The 17,246-nt window shown below is 59.4% G+C and overlaps 1 protein-coding gene across 4 annotated transcripts in view; it reads left to right on the top strand.

The window, feature by feature from the left end:
- Ngef (neuronal guanine nucleotide exchange factor) overlaps positions 1-15,721 on the top strand; it is an 89,796-nt gene extending 74,075 nt beyond the window's left edge. For all 4 annotated transcript variants that reach the window (XM_078018247.1, XM_078018246.1, XM_078018245.1 and 1 more), the window contains 10 exons: positions 2,913-3,073; positions 4,230-4,382; positions 5,949-6,078; positions 8,209-8,283; positions 10,249-10,338; positions 11,359-11,522; positions 11,846-12,001; positions 12,715-12,794; positions 13,424-13,528; positions 14,770-15,721. In XM_078018247.1, the coding sequence (XP_077874373.1) occupies positions 2,913-3,073; positions 4,230-4,382; positions 5,949-6,078; positions 8,209-8,283; positions 10,249-10,338; positions 11,359-11,522; positions 11,846-12,001; positions 12,715-12,794; positions 13,424-13,528; positions 14,770-14,960 (1,305 nt within the window). In that variant the 3' untranslated portion in view covers positions 14,961-15,721. The remainder of the gene's footprint in view (positions 1-2,912; positions 3,074-4,229; positions 4,383-5,948; positions 6,079-8,208; positions 8,284-10,248; positions 10,339-11,358; positions 11,523-11,845; positions 12,002-12,714; positions 12,795-13,423; positions 13,529-14,769) is intronic.
- Positions 15,722-17,246: the final 1,525 nt, after the last annotated feature.

Raw genomic sequence — 17,246 nt, 5'->3', positions numbered from 1 at the left:
GTCCCTCGTTAGCCCTGTTCCACCTACAAAGGCTTCAGCCTCTGATAGTAAAGTTACACGGACAAGGAAAAGGCGACCATATTGATGTCACAAATACCAGGACATACGCCACAAGACAGACACCCTGTCAAAGGAAAATTCGCAGATGACTAGTTGCCTATAAATGGATAAAGAGGGGGTGAGTGCTGGGTGAATGGGCTCCGCCAGGCTCAGTGAGCGGTGGTTCAAGCCAAAGTCAGCCTCTGAAAGGCCAGGCCTGGTTGTTCCTGACCACCTCGTCCTCCTGGCATCAGAATGACAATGCCACCAGCCAGGGACCCAGGTGGACCCAGGCTAGGGAGGCCCTTGCATGCATAATCGGGGTGCTCTGGTAGGCATCCTTCCTGGTGATGTGGTCGACAGACCCCTCTCCCTGTGCTGCTGTGATTTGGGCTCAGTGCCCGCTGCCCCATACCTGTGGCGCCCTGTACCTGTGACGCCCGTCTGGATCACCTTTGTTAGTTAGCTTGGAAGCCTTGAAGGCTTGACATTGTCTCGAGAAAATTAAATTTAGCAGCAGGAAAGTGAGTTCCTGACAGCATCTGTAGCCAAGAAAGCTTCCAGGAACCTTCTCATGAGGGGCCTCCCCGTGCCAGGCTGGGTGTAGGTAGATGGAGCAGCCCATGGCTAGCTGGGGGTCAGTACTGGGGCTGTAGGTCGACCACCAGGAGTCCAGGGCCGTGCGTTTTGTGTGGGTGCTTATTTTCAGGTGGACAAGGCAGTTGTGGTGCAAGGACGTAATGGAGAGGCCACTGCTTAGGTCAGCGTCTTGGTTCTCACTGTCATTGTCTCAATCAGGGGCAACCGGGTGGCCCAGTGCCTGTGATTGGCGGCTCAGCCCTGGAGGATGTCACTGTCAACTTGGTTGCTAGGCAGGTCTGCCCTGCAGGACATCCCCGACTTACAAATCTGTTCCTCATCTTAAAGTGCCTGGCTGGGTGGGCTGTCGGCAGGGCTGCTAGTGACAGCAGACGCCCAGCCCACCCCCGCCTGCTGCAGTCCTCAAAACCCTGGAGAAATGCCCCTCCTTGACGGGATCTTACGGGTCACAGGGAATCCAGGGCAGAGCTGGCTTCGCAGTGGCGAGTAGACAGGCCCTCAGAGTGGAATGCGGCTGTTGCAGATACCAAGTGCAATAGCCAGAACTAAGAGCGCCATTCGGGGACCATGCTGTGATTCATAAATTTGGGGTCTAATGAGTATTCCCGGAGGATAGGAATCCTAGGCTGGTTGAGGGCTCAAAGCGGCCGCCCTACTGGGACGCAGCTGGCCAATGCCAGCCTGGCCAGAGCATGGGACATCAGGCTTCATGGCAGGGGCTGTGCAGAGCCAGAACGGGGAAACCCACAGCCCTCCCACCACAGAGGTGGCCTCAGCTCTGCTCCCGCTTCCTTCTGGTGACACAAGAGCTTCTATGCCTCCTTCCTGGGGGACCTTGGGGATTGAAGGGACAGCTGTACAAAGACCCTGTCCCCAGAGCCTGTGTGTTCTCCCTCCCTCCTTCCTGACCCCTGGAGCTGTAGCCTGCTGGACCTGGGGAGGCCAGAGCCCTGCCTTCACCATGGCTGTGTCCGTCCATCCTCCTCTGCCAGCCGTGTTGGTTCCCAGGACTGCCCGCAGCCTGGGGGCACAGAAACCTGAGCGCACTCACCCACAGGTGTGGACGCCAAGGGCCTGAAGTGGGGTCTCTGCAGAGCTGCGCTCCCTCCTCTTCCAGTCTGGCAGCTCCAAGTGTCCCTTGCTGTGGCCACAGCTCCCCGCCTTTTCTCCATCCTGTATTCATCATGGCTCCCTGTCTCTCCACTGTGGGCACGCCCACCCGAAATCCAGGACGACCTCACCTTGACATCCTTAACTCACATCTGCAAAGACCCTTTTCCACACAAGGTCACACTCACAGGCTCTGGGGACTAGAACGTGGGCATAGCCTCTGGGTGTGGGCACAGTTCAACCCATTGTATTGTCCCTCTGGGGACCTGAGCCATCCTAGGCCAATAAGAAGTGGAGGAAGATGGGAGAGGAAGGGGGAAGGTGCCAGCTGACCTTACAGATGGAGGTCACGGTAAGCACGGAAGGCAGGCCGGCCAGGCTGCTGCGTGAGCTTCACGGAGCCACACTTGAGAGGGCAGAGCTTCGGTTAGTTTTGTGGTGTTCACAGCTTCAGTGGATAAAGAACAAAAGAACACACGCATACACACGCGCACACATGCACACAGACGCACTGTACACACTCACACACACACAGATGGAAAAGAGGTGCCTCAGAAGAGCTTATTAGGTAAGGATTTCTTTTTCAAAATGAAGATTGTTTATTACATTATAAAATCCAACCTTAGGAGCGATGATACAGGCTCATTTTCTAATTTTCAGACAATTCAAAAAGTAAAAAGGAAACAGTCCCCCCCAAATTCCTCCCTGCTGGAGCCGGAGGTGTCATGGTGACCCGTTTCCTTCGAAATGTTTTTCTGGACGTGTGGAGTCGGGGGCCTCTGCTCGCCGACGACATTCCCTCCTGACTCAGCCAGTAACCCGGGCAGGAACCATGGCCTGGAGGACCCCCACCCTGTGGCTACCTCACGTGCTCCTGCCCTCCCCATGTCCTGGACCTCAGCTTGTCCCCATGTCCATGGCACAGGAAGGGTGGTTGAGACGTGCTCTCAAAGGGCAGGACACTGTGCCCTCTTTCACGGAGCTGCTTGTCCCCTGGGGATGGGTGGCAGCATCGGGGAGCAGCCGTCCACATACCTCGGTGCCTCCCTCACAGCCGGCTGGGCTTCCCGGGGCCTCTGAGCGGGAGGACGCAGTTGGGCTTCCCTGGAATCAAGGCAGTGACCACGGGTCTCCTGTGTTGTGTCCCCGCCCCCCCGACACAGGCCATGTTCGAGCTGGTCACCTCCGAGGCCTCCTACTACAAGAGCCTGACCCTGCTGGTGTCCCACTTCGTGGAGAACGAGCGGATGAAGAAGATCCTGCACCCGTCCGAGGCGCACATCCTCTTCTCCAACGTCCAGGACGTCCTGGCTGTGAGCGAGCGGTGAGAGCCGCTGCCGTCCAGGCGGCCGAAGCTGGCCGTGGTGCTTGTCTCAGGGCTGCTCTGCTCTTGATTGTTGGGAATTGTCCATAATTAATATGACCAATAATGACATAAATCCAAGATCCACCTCCCCACGCAGCCAGGTGGCCAGTGGCAAGTCCCAGGTCCGGCCCCACCAGCCATACCCTGTGGGTCTCCATGGAGCCGTGGCCGGGAGGACCCCCACCCTGAACTGGAGCCATGTTGAATGGCCTTTCTTACGCACGGAACCCGCAGTTGTCCACTGCAGTCCGTCTCTCAGGCGGGTCCTCGGCCAGTCCATGACCTGTGGGTGTGTCCCCCTGAGCAGTTCACCCTCCTGCCCTCAGGCTCCCGATCCTCTTGGATGGTGTGAGCCGTAGTTGGGGGAAGTGGTTTTGAGCTTATGGCTGGGCCTGGTTGAAGTCAAGGGTGAGTCAATGGGGGAAAAAGAGACATCCATTGATTCTCTCAAAGAAGGAATGAACTCGGGCATATTATCGGGGTCAGAGGCCCACCACCACCTCACTGTGGCCTGGGCAGCTGGGCTGCTAAAGGCCACATGGGGAGAAGCTGACCAGTGTCTGCACTCAGCTGTGAGCCTGGGCATGCCACATCACATGTGGCCCCCTGACTGACACCCACCTGTGCATTAGTCCCTCCACCTCCCTGTGGCAGGCCCGTCTGGATGGCTCTGGACACAATGGTCACCGAGGCCTGAGCAGCCGGAGAGACCCTTGGCCTTGGCCTCTGCACCTTTTATCTACGTGCTGATTCCTGTTTCACTGTGGGAAAGACACCACACAGTGAGCCCTGGGCCGAGGCCCTGCTTCAGCAGTGACGGGCAGCACAGGGGCAGCACAGGTTCCCCCACCCCGGCCACCCCCATGGGACCATCCTGAAGCAAGGCCTCATGGTCATTTTACTCCCTCCGCAAACACACAGTCTGTCCCAAGACCGAGATGAGGCATCTGTCTACCCCGATGCTGTCGTCCATCCAAACCAGATGTGCCCACGTGTCCCGCCAACGTGCAGACTCCGGGCCAGTCTCCTGGACCTGCGCGCTGCTTTGTCCCAGCCAGGGTGTGTCCTGAGCCTGCCTGCCCCGTGTCCTCAGCCCAGCCGCTGCCCCTTGCAGGTTTCTCCTGGAGCTGGAGCACAGGATGGAGGAGAACATCGTCATCTCCGACGTGTGTGACATCGTGTACCACTACGCCGCCAGCCACTTCTCCGTCTACATCACCTATGTGAGCAACCAGACCTACCAGGAGAGGACCTACAAGCAGCTGCTGTGAGTGTCCCCCCCGTCCCTGCCCTCCCTGGTCCCAGGGGCCCCGAGGTTGGCCAGACTGGTGACGGCATCCAGACCTGCCACCTTCCAGGCCAGTGACAGTGCCCAGATCTGGCATGTTCCCAGAGCCTTATCCCACTGGACCCAAAGTGAGTGAGTTGTCGTCCCCCAGACCCGTCCCTGACCGCTGAGCAGGCCCTGTGCACTCAGGGAGGAGGAGGAGGCGGAGGGGGCCGGGAGACTGAAAGGGGGATGAACTAGCAGAAGGGAGGGCAGGGCAGGGGCTGACTCTGGCTACCCAGCCGTGCCCTAGGCTCGATTACCAATCCACCATGTCAGCAGCTCCCTCGGAGGTTTCCGTTGACAAGATGATTTTCCAGTCACCTTGCCTCTGTTGAGTTTCTGCACTGGTCACTCTTAAGGTGCTGGGGCCATCCAGGAGGGCACTCAGTTCCACTCAGGAATTCCGAAGGCCTTTCCGAAGGTGGCCTTCCACATCAGAGGAAAGCAGAACTTCTGAGCCATCTTCACTTGGGAAGGAGGAACAGGATGGCAGGCCAGGATGCACGACAGGCTGAGGTGGCCTCTCGTTTGTCCCGGGAACGAAGGCAAGGCCAGGGGTTTTATGAGGACAGAGAGGTCCTCGCACGCTGGGGGAGCTGGCAAGCTTGATTGGCAGCAGCTGCTGTGCCACCCTGGTCTTGTGGTCATAGTTCCCAGGACAGTTGCTGAGAACACAGCCTTGAGATAGAGTGGCTGCACTGGCCTCACAGGGCAGCTCCCGAGACAAGAGCTGGGGACCGGAGAGTTGTCCTCGTGGCCTCTCGGCTCCATGTAGATGGTCTGTCAAGGATGCTTCGTCCGTAGGCCTGCTGTCCCTGTGGGCCTGAAGCCTGCCCTTGGCTGGCCTTTCTGCGGGACCCCAGGGTTACTCGTGGATGAATTTGCGCATCCAGGTGCTCCAGGGTTTGGGAATTGGAACTTGAGGTCAGGCATTGAGAAGACGCGCATCCAGCAGATAGGTGCCCACGCACCGCCGTGCCCAGGAGGCCCTGGGGCCCCTCCCTGTGCCACGTGAGCAGCAGCAGGCAGGGCGCCACCACTCGGCACGTGCAGCCGGGGCTGACTCTCATCTCCCACAGCCTCCCAGGTCCTTGTCAGCACTGTGCCCAGCCCACCTGTCAGAAATAGCTCAGGCCCTCCTGGCAGGTGATTGGCGCCTGCTGCCTGTTCCCGTCACTACGTGGGTTACCTCGCCATGGCGTCCTCCTGAGTGAAATCATCTAATTGTGTGCCTGATTCACAGACTTGGCCACACAAAGAATCCTCGCCCTCCCACACGCCACCTATTTTGCAGACTTCACGGGCTGGGCCTACGAAGTCACTATTGTTATTTGACTTGTGCATGAACAGTTGATTTCCCATTAGAAAAGAGACAGAGAGAGAGAAAGAAAGAACTCATTTCCCCTGACCGTGGGTCTCCGGATCCCTAGGAGTTGTCAGTGGGGAGGAAGCGTCTCCATGCGCACCTACAGGAGAGACCCACTGCTGTGTCTGTGTCCCCAGCCAGGAGAAGGCAGCGTTCCGGGAGCTGATCGCGCAGCTGGAGCTCGACCCCAAGTGCAGAGGCCTGCCCTTCTCCTCCTTCCTCATCCTGCCCTTCCAGAGGATCACGCGCCTCAAGCTGCTGGTGCAGGTGCTGGTGCTGGGGCTCCCTTCTGTCTCCCCAGAGCTCTGTTGGCTTCCTAGGGAGTCCATTTGCTCCACAAGTACTAATTAAGCTCCTACTGTGTGCCAAGCATCTCCCTGAGCTGTGAGGGCCCAGCCAGAGAAAACAACCAGGAAATGGTTTTGACCGTGAGGACAATTAATGAGGTCACCGAATTAAGGTGACTCCCTCGCCACTGCCAGTGGGGCAGGGGGCAAAGAAAGATAAGTGACATTCAAACTGAGTCTTGGCTTGGGAGGAGCCAGCCAGGTGGCCATCTGGAGGAAGGGGCATTCTATGTAGAAGGGACTGGATGCACAAAGGCCCTGGGGCAGCAGGGTTCACAGGAACAAGGTGGGAGTGACTTGGTCAGAGGCAGACTCGGGGCCTGGGGCTCCATCCTGTGTGGTCTTCACCTGATCTGAGGGTGCTTTTCCGGCTCACTGTGGCAGCTGCAGAGGAAGGGCGGGAGGGACAGTGACTCAGTGAGCTGAAATCAGTGTCAAAGGAAGGGGGACAGGCAGGAGAGACTTTTAGCCTGAGCAGCCTGGTGCCCTCAGGGAAGTCAGGAGGCAGGAGCCAGGGCTGGGCCTTGAGCAGCTGAGGAGGACTTCAGTTAGAGGGAGAGGTCAGTATTTAGTAGAGGAGGCCACCCAGGAGGGAGAGAAGGGGCAGGCAGGCCCTGGGACAGAGCCCCACCCGCCTGAGAGGGAGCAACCAGGAGAGAGGGAGGAACCAAGAGAGGCGCAGCCACAGACCCTGCAGGGGACAGGCCAGAGGGGTGGGGGCAGCCCAGCTGCCCGCCAGGACAGCAGCCGACCGGTGTGTCCAGTCAGGTCCTGAGCCTCAGGAAGCCACTGGCCGTGGGCAGTGAAGGGCCTCGTGAGTCCCACTGGGGCCCCAGATGATGTCCTGGAGCCACAGCTGTGGAAGTCAGGGTCAGGCAGGCGGACACCAAGGGGCAGCTGGCTCAGAAGCAGAGGGGAGGAGGCTGGGAGGAGGCCCGGAGGAGGCCGGGAGGAGGTCTCAGAAGCACAGGAAGCAACATCAAAGAGGTAGCGGCTGAGGGAACCCACGAGGCTGGAATAAAGGAGGGACGAGCGTAATGTTTTTAACTGAGAAAAACTGAATCAGTTTCCAGGGATGCAGAGTAAACGGCTTTGACGTGTCGTAGAGACGAACATACACGGATATACAAAGACCTTGACTTAGGTGGGATGAAAACCAGTGTGAGATTGAAACCCACCTGCGTGGTGCTGTGGGAGAGCAGGGGTAACTGGGGGCCCTAGGGAAGGACTCAGAGGAAGTGTGTTTGGGGATGAGGTCCACCTGGAACTGAGGTCACAGCACTAGGGTACCCAGGGACATGCTGAGAAGAGCACGCAGCAGGCCACGGGGCTGACACTGTCCTCCATTTGAGGCCACCAATGTGACCTGGTTAAAAGGAACTTTTGCTCTAATGAGACAGCTGAGCAGCACTGGCCAGGAGGGACAGTTAATGACAGGGTTTGTGACTGGCCTCGCATGGTGAGGAAGGAGCGGAAGGTACCTGGGGAAGCTCGCAGGTCTCTGGCTTGGCTGCTGGGAGAGGAGGGCAGGCAGGGGTGGAGGAGAGAGCTGGGGCCAACGGCGGGGCAGCTGGAGACATGGGTACGGCCATGGTGCATGACGGCCAGGAGGACGGGGAGATGGAGCCCAGACACCCAGACCTCACGGGGCAAAAGCAGACCTCACCCTGGGTACGGGAGGATTGCCAGGAGAAACCACGCCCGGCCCCAAAGCACCCTGGGCACGAAGTTTTGTTAATTGAAGAAAACGGAACAATTGGAGAAAAGACAATTGATTATTGATGGGGCCAAAGTTCAGGAAGCCTCAGGACCAGGCTCCCAGCAGCAGCTGAGGGAGGGAGGGGAACCGCAGGCCCCCCCAAGGCCCTTGGCGCCTGTCCAGGACAGGGGCTGGACTGGGCTGTGCTCATCCCACCCTGGCAAGCCTTAGGATGGGGAGCCTCCACCCTTGGCGTGTCAGATGGAGGGCTGTGTGTGTGTGTGTGTGTCACGGTCACAGCTCCTGGGCTGGCTTGGCAGGAAGGGTAACGCAGCCTGTCCCCACTGGCAGAACATTCTGAAGAGGGTGGAAGAGAGCTCGGAGCGTGAAGGGACTGCCCTGGAGGCCCACAGGGAGCTGGAAATGGTGAGTCCCTCCTGCTGCATGTGGGCCAGCCGGCCACTTGCCCCACGTGGGCCACCCTCCCGCCGGCCCCCTCGTCTCTTTAGACCAGGCCCTTCATTTAATTTTTACTTTTACCATCAAGAAAAGTCACCAGAGCTAAAAATGGTCCCCACAGTGCTTGAGCAGACCTTCTGTCCTGGAGACCCCTCAGCACCCTCCTCCACTAATTTGTTCATGGTGGATGTGGGGCAGCCACAGGGCACTCGGGACACTCCTCCCCATCATGGAACTCTGCCACCACCACAGGCCCAGCCTCCATCAGCTGCCTGGCGTTGCTCATGGCAAGTGTCTGGGGCCCATACAGACCCTCAGCTTGTCTTGGCCTCTCTCCTCAAGTCACAAATGATCTCCCTCCCTCCTCTGGCTGTGTGGAGGCTGTGCCTGTTCTTCCTGTCCACTGGCAAGCTCTTTGTCCCAACCCTGTCCCTCCACCCCACTTCCCCATCCCTCAAGACTCACTCCCGCACGTGTCTCCCGGGAGGACGCACTGGCCCTGCCGAGAGCGCTGGGCTTTCCCTGTGGCTGAGTGGAGGGTCCTCTCCTGATCCTCAGAGAGGCAGAGGACTCCTAGAAGTGTCCGGCAGGCGGGACTCGGGGGGCCAGCAGCTCCGTCTGCATCCGAGAGTGCTCCCGGGGCTCTGCCCTGTGTGCCGAGCGGCTGGCATCACTGCAGCTGAGAGCCAGTCGGGGCTGCTGTGTGGGAAGTCTCCGCTGGGCTCTTGACTGCCATGATGGTGGACAGTGGGGGGCAGGAAGTCCTTTCCACTCTGTTACCGAGGGGCAGAACCTCGTGAAAGGGGTCCACCTTCCATGGACGAGTGGCATGTCCTGTGCGAGTCGGGAGGCCAGCGCTTCTTAGCTCAAGGCAGTCGTTTCCCTGTTTGGGCTGCTGCCATGTCCTTCACCCAGGCAGGGGTCACAGAAATTCGCTGGCAGTTGTCCCCTTTATCATTGGCAAGGACAGTTCTCCTCCTGATCCTCACAGGGCAAAGCTGTAGCCACCACGGGGCCAGCCAGGGGGCTCAGCAACCTGCCAGCTGGGCAGCACCTGTCAGAGCCCCTGCCCGCCCAAGGCAGAGCCTCCTGGGCCCCCGTGCCAGCCCCACCGGAGCAGCCACGCTGGGCTGCAGGAGACAAGTCCTGCCAAAGGCCACATGCCCCAGAGGGTCTCCCTGTGGTCATCCGGGGGCCAGGGGATGCTTTCAAATAGATTCCTTTCTACTTTCATTTCCCTTTTGCTTTTAGTGAATTGTATACTGTTTCTCACCGCTCATTTTTTTAAAATAAAGGGTTTTTTTTCCAATTTATAAAAGTAATCGATGCTCAACACAAGAAAATTCGAAGATGCTCATAAGCAAAAAGAAGAGAGCGAAGGTGCCTGGCCATCTTATACCCAACTTCCAGCAGGCTGCCAGGCCTCCAAACAGCCCTGCGCACGCAGGCGCACACAGGCTTTCTTTGCCAAAGGGGGTTAGTTCCTAAACTCCCATCCAGTGTGGTACGTGCAGAGTTCACGGCCTTGTTTGCGGTTCCATGGGACTGTCCCGTGGGTGTTCTGTCATCATCCCAGTCAGTCCCACGTGATGGACGGGTCTCATGCTCAGGGACCCCCCACGGGCACAGACATCGCCTGCCGCTGCCCTGGCCTGTGAGCCAGCACAGAGCTTAGTTCCTTCACAACGAGGCCCTGAGGTCCTGGTGGCCTCTTACCGGGGAGCCAAGGAGTCACATGCGCACCCTCCGTGGGCAAGAGGCCACCTGGTGCCTCGCAGTACATCTTCCAGCCTGGCTGACACGGTGCCTCGTCGGGAAGTGCCCTCTGGGGACAAGGCACTGAAGGCCACCGGACTCTCAGGTTTTCACCTGGAGAAAGGAGTACGGCTGGGCTTTGGGTGGGCTGGCCTGAGGCAGTGTCTCCTGTCCCAGGTGGTGAAGGCGTGCAACGAGGGCGTCAGGAAAATGAGCCGCACAGAGCAGATGATCAGCATCCAGAAGAAGATGGAGTTCAAGATCAAGGTGAGCCTGGGCTGCGAGTCAGCCTGCACCGCACTGTGCACCCCGACTGTGTGCCCAGACTTGCCCCAGCCCGGGCCACCTCCCCGGCCCTGCTGAATCCAGTGCTCATGCCCAAGCCCGCCTCCAAACTTGCCTTCTGAGAGCGAGTGCCTGGCCCCAGCGCCGCCTGCCCGCCCGAGGCCCACTCTTAACTACTCACCATGAGACCTTGAGCGGTCAGTTCACAGTGACAGGGACTACTCTAGGATTCTCAAGTCTCATGTCAGGTTATCAACCTTCTCCCCAAACTTTACATAAAACTTTGGCTGTTACTAAAGCCCTGAGGGCCCCTGGGGCCTGCATTTCTGGTGACAGGCACCCAGCACACAGCACCCACCAAGGGCCCCAGAGATGGGCCTGCTGGGGGAGGCCAGGTGTTTTCTGGGCTGACGGCCGGTGCCCCACTCCCACCTGTTCCGCACAGCCAGGGCCAGCACCAGCCCCTGCAGGCCGGGCTCCTGCTCTTTGGTAGCTCTCTTTGCTCTTCCTGTGAACATGGCCACCTCGACTCTGCACCAAACAGGCTGAGCCTAGTGAGATGCTGATCACACACAGGGCGCACACACTTGTTCACACACAGTATACACATGGCAACACACACATGCTCACACATGCAGTATACAGATGGCAGTGCACATGCATGTGCGATACACACACAGTAGTACACACACATTTAAGAAATACACAGCACACACATCAACACAGGCACAAACACATGCCCTAAAGCCCACGTGTGGGTACGTACACAGCACAGAACACATGTGCACACACAGAAGCCACACACGGGTTGAAGCACACACGCACACAGGTGAAGCACACTGGCACAAGGGGCGCGCATTCACACACACTCACACCGCTGCTGTTTCCCTGTGCCTGGCCAGGCCCAGCCGCCCTCCACCGTCACACCAGTGTCACTGGGTCAGTTTGCTGGGGGCTGGGTGGGCAGGAGGGTCCAGGCCCTGACCCTGCTGCCCCTCCTAGTCGGTGCCCATCATCTCGCACTCCCGCTGGCTGCTGAAGCAGGGCGAGCTGCAGCAGATGTCAGGCCCCAAGACCTCCCGCACCCTGCGGACCAAGAAGCTCTTCCGAGAGATTTACCTCTTCCTCTTCAATGACCTGCTGGTGATCTGCCGCCAGATTCCTGGGTGAGCCGATGGGATGGCATGAGCCCAGGTCTGACCATGGCCCCAGGAGCTGGGCAGGTGGAGGACAGAGCTTGGGCTTGGGATCAGGTTTGGAGGTCCCCTGCTGTTGTCCAGGAGCCTCGGTTTCCCCTGCCGTGAGGTGGGTTCTGCTCCCGTGAGTGTCTGGCACCCGGGAGCGCTCAGCCACTGCCCGCCCCACACCCTGGCCAAGAGGCTCCTGGGGGACAGGCGTGCAAGGGCTGGCAGGGGGCTGAGGAGGCTGGGCTGGGCGATGCTGCCTGTCCTGCCGGACTGACACGCCCACCTGCTCCCTTGGTCTCCAGAGACAAGTACCAGGTATTCGACTCGGCCTCCCGTGGCCTGCTGCGCGTGGAGGAGCTGGAGGACCAGGGCCAGACGCTGGCCAATGTTTTCATCCTGCGACTGCTGGAGAATGCAGATGACCGCGAGGCCACCTACATGCTGAAGGCATCTTCTCAGTGAGTGCCGTTCAGGCCCACCCTGTGACACCCCTGTGGCCCCTCCCAGCCACCCTGCTAGGAGGCCTGGCCTCCTCTGCCACAGGCCTGCTCCCAGGTGGAAGGAGACTCCACACCTGTGGGAGGCCAGCCCTCTGGGGGTTCTGCCCCAGGGCCACAGCTTCGGGTGTGGGCCAGTGCGGGGCAGCTCCGTGTGCAGGTGCGCTCCCTCGGGGCTTCACTCTCAGGCCAGCCTGAGAACTGGGTGGCTGACCAGGGGCCCACCCTCCTCCTCCCTCCACCCCTCACCTCTCCCCTCTGAGTGCCTGCACAGCTGCCTCGCAGCCCAGAGCTCTCACAGGACCCACGAGACCAACGAGACCAACGTGGGAGGGACGCTCCCTGAGCCGTGGGCCCAGAGCTCCTTCCTGGCCACCGGGCCAGCCTGCTCCCTCTGCAGCCACTCCCACCAGGGTCCCCAGGGCTGGGGGTCACATTAACCCTCCCCACCCTGCTGCCGCTAACAAACCACGGCTTCCCTGAGCGCCTCAGATGCACTCCAGGAGTGACTCCCCCGTTCTGCCTGGCTTTTTAAATGCACCCCGTGAGGAGGGTCTCCTGGGAGCTCCTCCTGTCGCAGGGCATTGGCCTGCTGGGAAGGCCGGGGCCGCACGCTGGGTGGGTCTGCTCTGCTCTGCTCTGCGGTTGGGGCACCATCCTCTTCCCTGTGCCAGGAGTGAGATGAAGCGGTGGATGACCTCGCTGGCCCCCAACAGGAGGACCAAGTTTGTTTCCTTCACTTCCCGGCTTCTGGGTGAGTGCCGGCCTGGCAAGGGGCCACTGCGGGGGCTTTGTACTGGCTTCCTGGGCCGCAGCTTCAGGCCTCGCACAGGGCAGGAGCTTGGCACCACCCAGGATGCCGACCCCAGCTTCGCCAGTGCTGGACGGTCAACATAAAGATAGCAGTCACTGGGTCATAGGTGACAGGAACCACGGGGACACCAGGAGGAACCTGGGCCCCAACTCCAAGGCTCTTTGGGGGTTGCCGGTTATTTGGAAAGCATCTAAGACCCAAAGGTGCACCAGCCCAGCGCCTCGCAGACTAGCCACGGCTCCTGGCTGTGACCTCTTGTCCTGAGCCCCCAAATCACCTCCAGGGCCACACCCTGGGGTGCCTTCTGAAGCTTCAGCTGAGCACATTCGGAGGGTCCCTGCCTCCGGTGTTCTCTCCCAGAACTCCTGGCTAGTCGGGGGTGTTGCCTTTGGAAGCAATCCCCCCTCCCCGTCAGGTGAGCCCTGTCCGTGGCTGGGGAGTTCAAGTCCTGTATCAGGTGGGGCTCAGCCACCCACCGGCTGCAGAGCTGTCCCTGCCAGCCACTGCTTGCCGGGGTGCAGGTGTGGGGCCGCGATGGGGACACGCCATCCCCCCTCTCCTCCCCTCAGACTGCCCGCAGGTCCAGTGCGTGCACCCGTACGTGGCCCAGCAGCCTGATGAGCTGACACTGGAACTGGCTGACATCCTGAACATCCTGGAGAAGACGGAAGATGGTGAGGCCCGGGGACCCCAGCCCTGCTCCTCTCCCAGCCCAAGGGGTTTTTTCGGTGTCTGCTTTCCTACCCAAAGTGAGGTTCCACTTCACCCCTCCCAGCAAGCCCAGCCCGCAGGCATTCTGCAGCCCCCTGCCCTTGACGTCTGGCTTCAATCCTCCCATCACAGTGGAAGGGAGGTGAGCAGAACGCCATGCCCCAAGCCAGGCCTCCAGGGAAGCCTGTGACCACTAGCCTAGGGGCTCCCTGGGGCCAGGACCCTCCCCCCCACACACACACAGGTGACATCAACACCAAATGAAGTTCCTTCCCAGACCCTGCAGAATTTAATTTTACTGAATTAATTTAATTATTTACAGTACTGAGCATGAAACCCAGAGGCTGTCCACCACTGAGCCACATCCCCAGCCCTTTTAAAACTTTTATTTTGAGACAGGGTCTCTCTAAGGCACTGAGAATCTCCCTAAGTTGCAGAGGCTGGCTTTGAACTTGCATTCCTCCTGGCTCAGGCTCTCAGTCGCTGGGATCACAGGCGTCGCCACTGTGCCTGGCCCCCCTTTCCCTGTTTCTCTGCCCAGGCCAGGTGACCAGCCCATCCCGGGAGGCCTCCTCCACTCAGGCCCCCTCTGGGCCCCATTCCAGATTCCTTCTTCAACTGAATACACACCTGCCCAAAGGTGACCTGCAGAGAGCATGCCCCAGGCCCCCCAGAGCTGGTGGGAATATGCCCCCAGGCCCAGGTTGGGGGTGGGGAGAAGGGGGCCGAGCCAGCAGTGGGGGAGAGGGCCAGAGCACTGTGACTCCAGTGTTACCAGCTCAGAGGTCACTCTCAGCTGGCTATAGTGGCCTTTGGGAGGCTGAGGCTCTGAGAGGAACTGACCAATAAGAAGGTGACCTCCAGGTCCAGGCTTGGGGCATGGACTCCAATGGGCCCCTTGGATGCCTCTCACTCTGGGGGCTCCTAGCCTACTGTGGGAGTGCGGAGGGGTCAGTGTGGAGCTGGTGTCAGAGCCTGCAGCCTGGTCCTCTGCATTCGCCACCTGCCTTCCCAGCTCACGGGGATGAACCTGGCCTGAGCCGGGTGTGCCAAGCTGCTGCCCTCTGGGAAAGGCCAGCTGGACTCAGTCCTTCAGCCTTGCTCCCCACACAGACAGGAGCCTTAGCTGGGGGAGCTCCACCCAGGCCCCGGCTCCTGCCCCTGCCCCTGTGGAGTGCCTGACCCTGCTGCCCCTCCTCCTCAGGGTGGATCTTTGGGGAGCGCCTGCATGACCAGGAGAGAGGCTGGTTCCCCAGCTCCATGACTGAGGAGATTCTGAACCCCAAGATCCGCTCCCAGAACCTCAAGGAATGTATCCGTGTCCACAAGATGGATGACCCCCAGCGCAGCCAGAACAAGGACCGCAGGAAGCTGGGCAGCCGGAATCGGCAATGACCCCTGCCCAGGCGCTAACCTGCACAAGGAGGGGCGGGGGAGCAGGCCTGGCTGGGACCCTGCAGACAAGGAGGCCTGGGAAAGGACAGACTGGCACCTCCCCAGGGGTGCGACAGGAGGTGCGCACGCTGGTCCCTGCCCATGCGGTGAGTGCGCCAGTGTCCCCGCCCTCATTCACTCACAGACTAGCAGCAGCTGCCTCCCCTGGGTCTTCGTGAAGGAGTCATGTTGTGAGCAGTACATACACCACCTCCCTCTCTTACCTCTTGGCGGGGTTGGAGGACAGGCATGCCCAGGGATCACTAGTGTCCCTGAGGCCGGCGTCCCTGGCAGGCCAGGCGGAGGGTGACAACTGTCAGGGTCCCCTGCACTGCACGTGCCCTTCCCTACCTTGAAAGCTGTTAGAATCTACCAGGCACACCCAGGGGCTGCCTTTGCCTGACGGAGCTTGATGAGTGGCCCTTGGTCTCTGACTCATGGGACTGAGACCAGCCGCCTCTGTCCTCCTTCCCCTGCCTCTGCCGCCTCCGGCTGCACAGCCAGGCCCTGCTCCATGGCAGGCCTGCCCAAGCTTGGCTGGGGGCCCATGTCGCCTCTGGCTCCTTGATGGGTTGGATGTAACTTGTGTCTTCTGGCCTCTTAAGGAGCCTAGGTGTTTTATGGAATGAATTGGTCACTGCATCGTGTATGGTTATGGTTCTGAGAAAAGCAAATATCATTTTTTTGGCTGCATTAAAAGAAGCATCATGTATAAAATATAAGAGGCGAAGGTCTATCCTTTATTATCCGGGTGCACACAGGAAGGGGGCGTTTGGTTCTGGCCCGGGAGATGGGAGCACCTTTCAAGGCCAGCAGGGGGAGGCATGTTCCAAAGGATCAAGTCTTCAAGACCCTGAGGAGGCTTCCAGGGCAGGGGAGAGCAGCCAGGGTCAGGTCTCCAAATGGATGGGGATTTGAGCCTCCACTTGTGGAAGGAGGGAAGCAGCTGTCCGAGGGAGTGGGGGACATCTTTACTGCATGGAATTGAGAAGAGCTTTGCAAGATCACAAGGGCAGTGAGGTGGTCCCCAGTTGGGGGGAACTCCGCACCTGACCCAAACACTGGTTTTAGACACTTCTTCAAGCCTTCAGTCGCAGCCAGTTACCAGGGGCTGCAACCTCGCCCGTGGCCTGGCTGGCCAGCAGAGCTACCTCATCCCCACCCCTGATTCTGTCCCCTGAGTGTCCAGGGTACAGTATGCTGGGACCAGGAACACTCTGCCAGGACGAAGAACACTAGAACAGGCCTTGGAGTTAGAGCCAGTGGGACTTCCTAGCATCTTCCCACAGGCCACAGTGGGTGGGCAAGGGAGGGGGCCTCTTTCTGAGCCCCAGGGTGGGGGAGGGGACAAGCTAGGGCCTGGAGTGGGTGATCACCCAGGCTTTCTGAATCTGGGAACAGCATATTGAGTTGGATTATCTTCTCCATTGAGGATTTTGGCTGTTCAAGGTCATGTGGAATGAAATAATTTCAACTGTTTCATGAAAATTTATAAGCAGACCCTATTAGCCCATGATGTGCTCTGGGGAGACTGCCAGGAGTGGAAGTTGTTCCACAGGCTTCTATGGGGTCTGCCCCAAGTGTGTGAGTGTGGTGATGGTGCAGCTCTGGCTCCAGAGTACCCAGGAGAAACGGGTCTTGGCAGGAAAAGGTGCCCTTGGGGGGTTAGGGAAGCCAAAGAGGCCAAACAGTTTTGAGAGAAAATGGTTTTAAAAAGGGGGGTCAGGGGGGTAGGGGAGACAGCTTCTCTCCAGCACCCCTGCCCAGGCCTCCTCCAGCTGCATAAATCATCACCAAGGGATGGCTTCTACCTGCCACTTCCATGCCCAGCTCCCACAGCCCCAGGGTGGGCTAGAGTTGTGCTTCAGACCTGTGTGCCCAGAGCAGGCCACTGTGAAACCTCTCCAAATGATCAAAGCTGTTTCCTCTTAAGAGTGGAAGACAGAAGGCAAGACAAAGGACAAAGTTCCAGGAGTTGGGGGGAAAGGCGATTGGATGGACAGACAGCCTTATCCACACTCTCAGGTTCCCACAAGGACAGCTGAGCTTGGAAAGGCCAGCCCAAGGGACTCTTCAAGTCCCTGTTAAATGCAGTAAAACCTCACCCAGGCCTGGGGGTGAGGCTGGGGAGTGGCAACAGGGGTGATAGCACCCAGCTTCACTCCTGGACCCATCCTACTCCTGGGGCTACCTGGAGGAGGGGGATTCCCAGAACCCTGAGGGCCTGGGGCTGTGAGTAGAGATGAG

The sequence above is a fragment of the Ictidomys tridecemlineatus genome, chromosome 7, assembly GCF_052094955.1.
Source record: "Ictidomys tridecemlineatus isolate mIctTri1 chromosome 7, mIctTri1.hap1, whole genome shotgun sequence".
NCBI classification, from domain to species: domain Eukaryota; kingdom Metazoa; phylum Chordata; class Mammalia; order Rodentia; family Sciuridae; genus Ictidomys; species Ictidomys tridecemlineatus.
The sequence above is the reverse complement of the archived record's forward strand: the minus strand, read 5'-3'. Positions and strand labels throughout refer to the sequence as shown.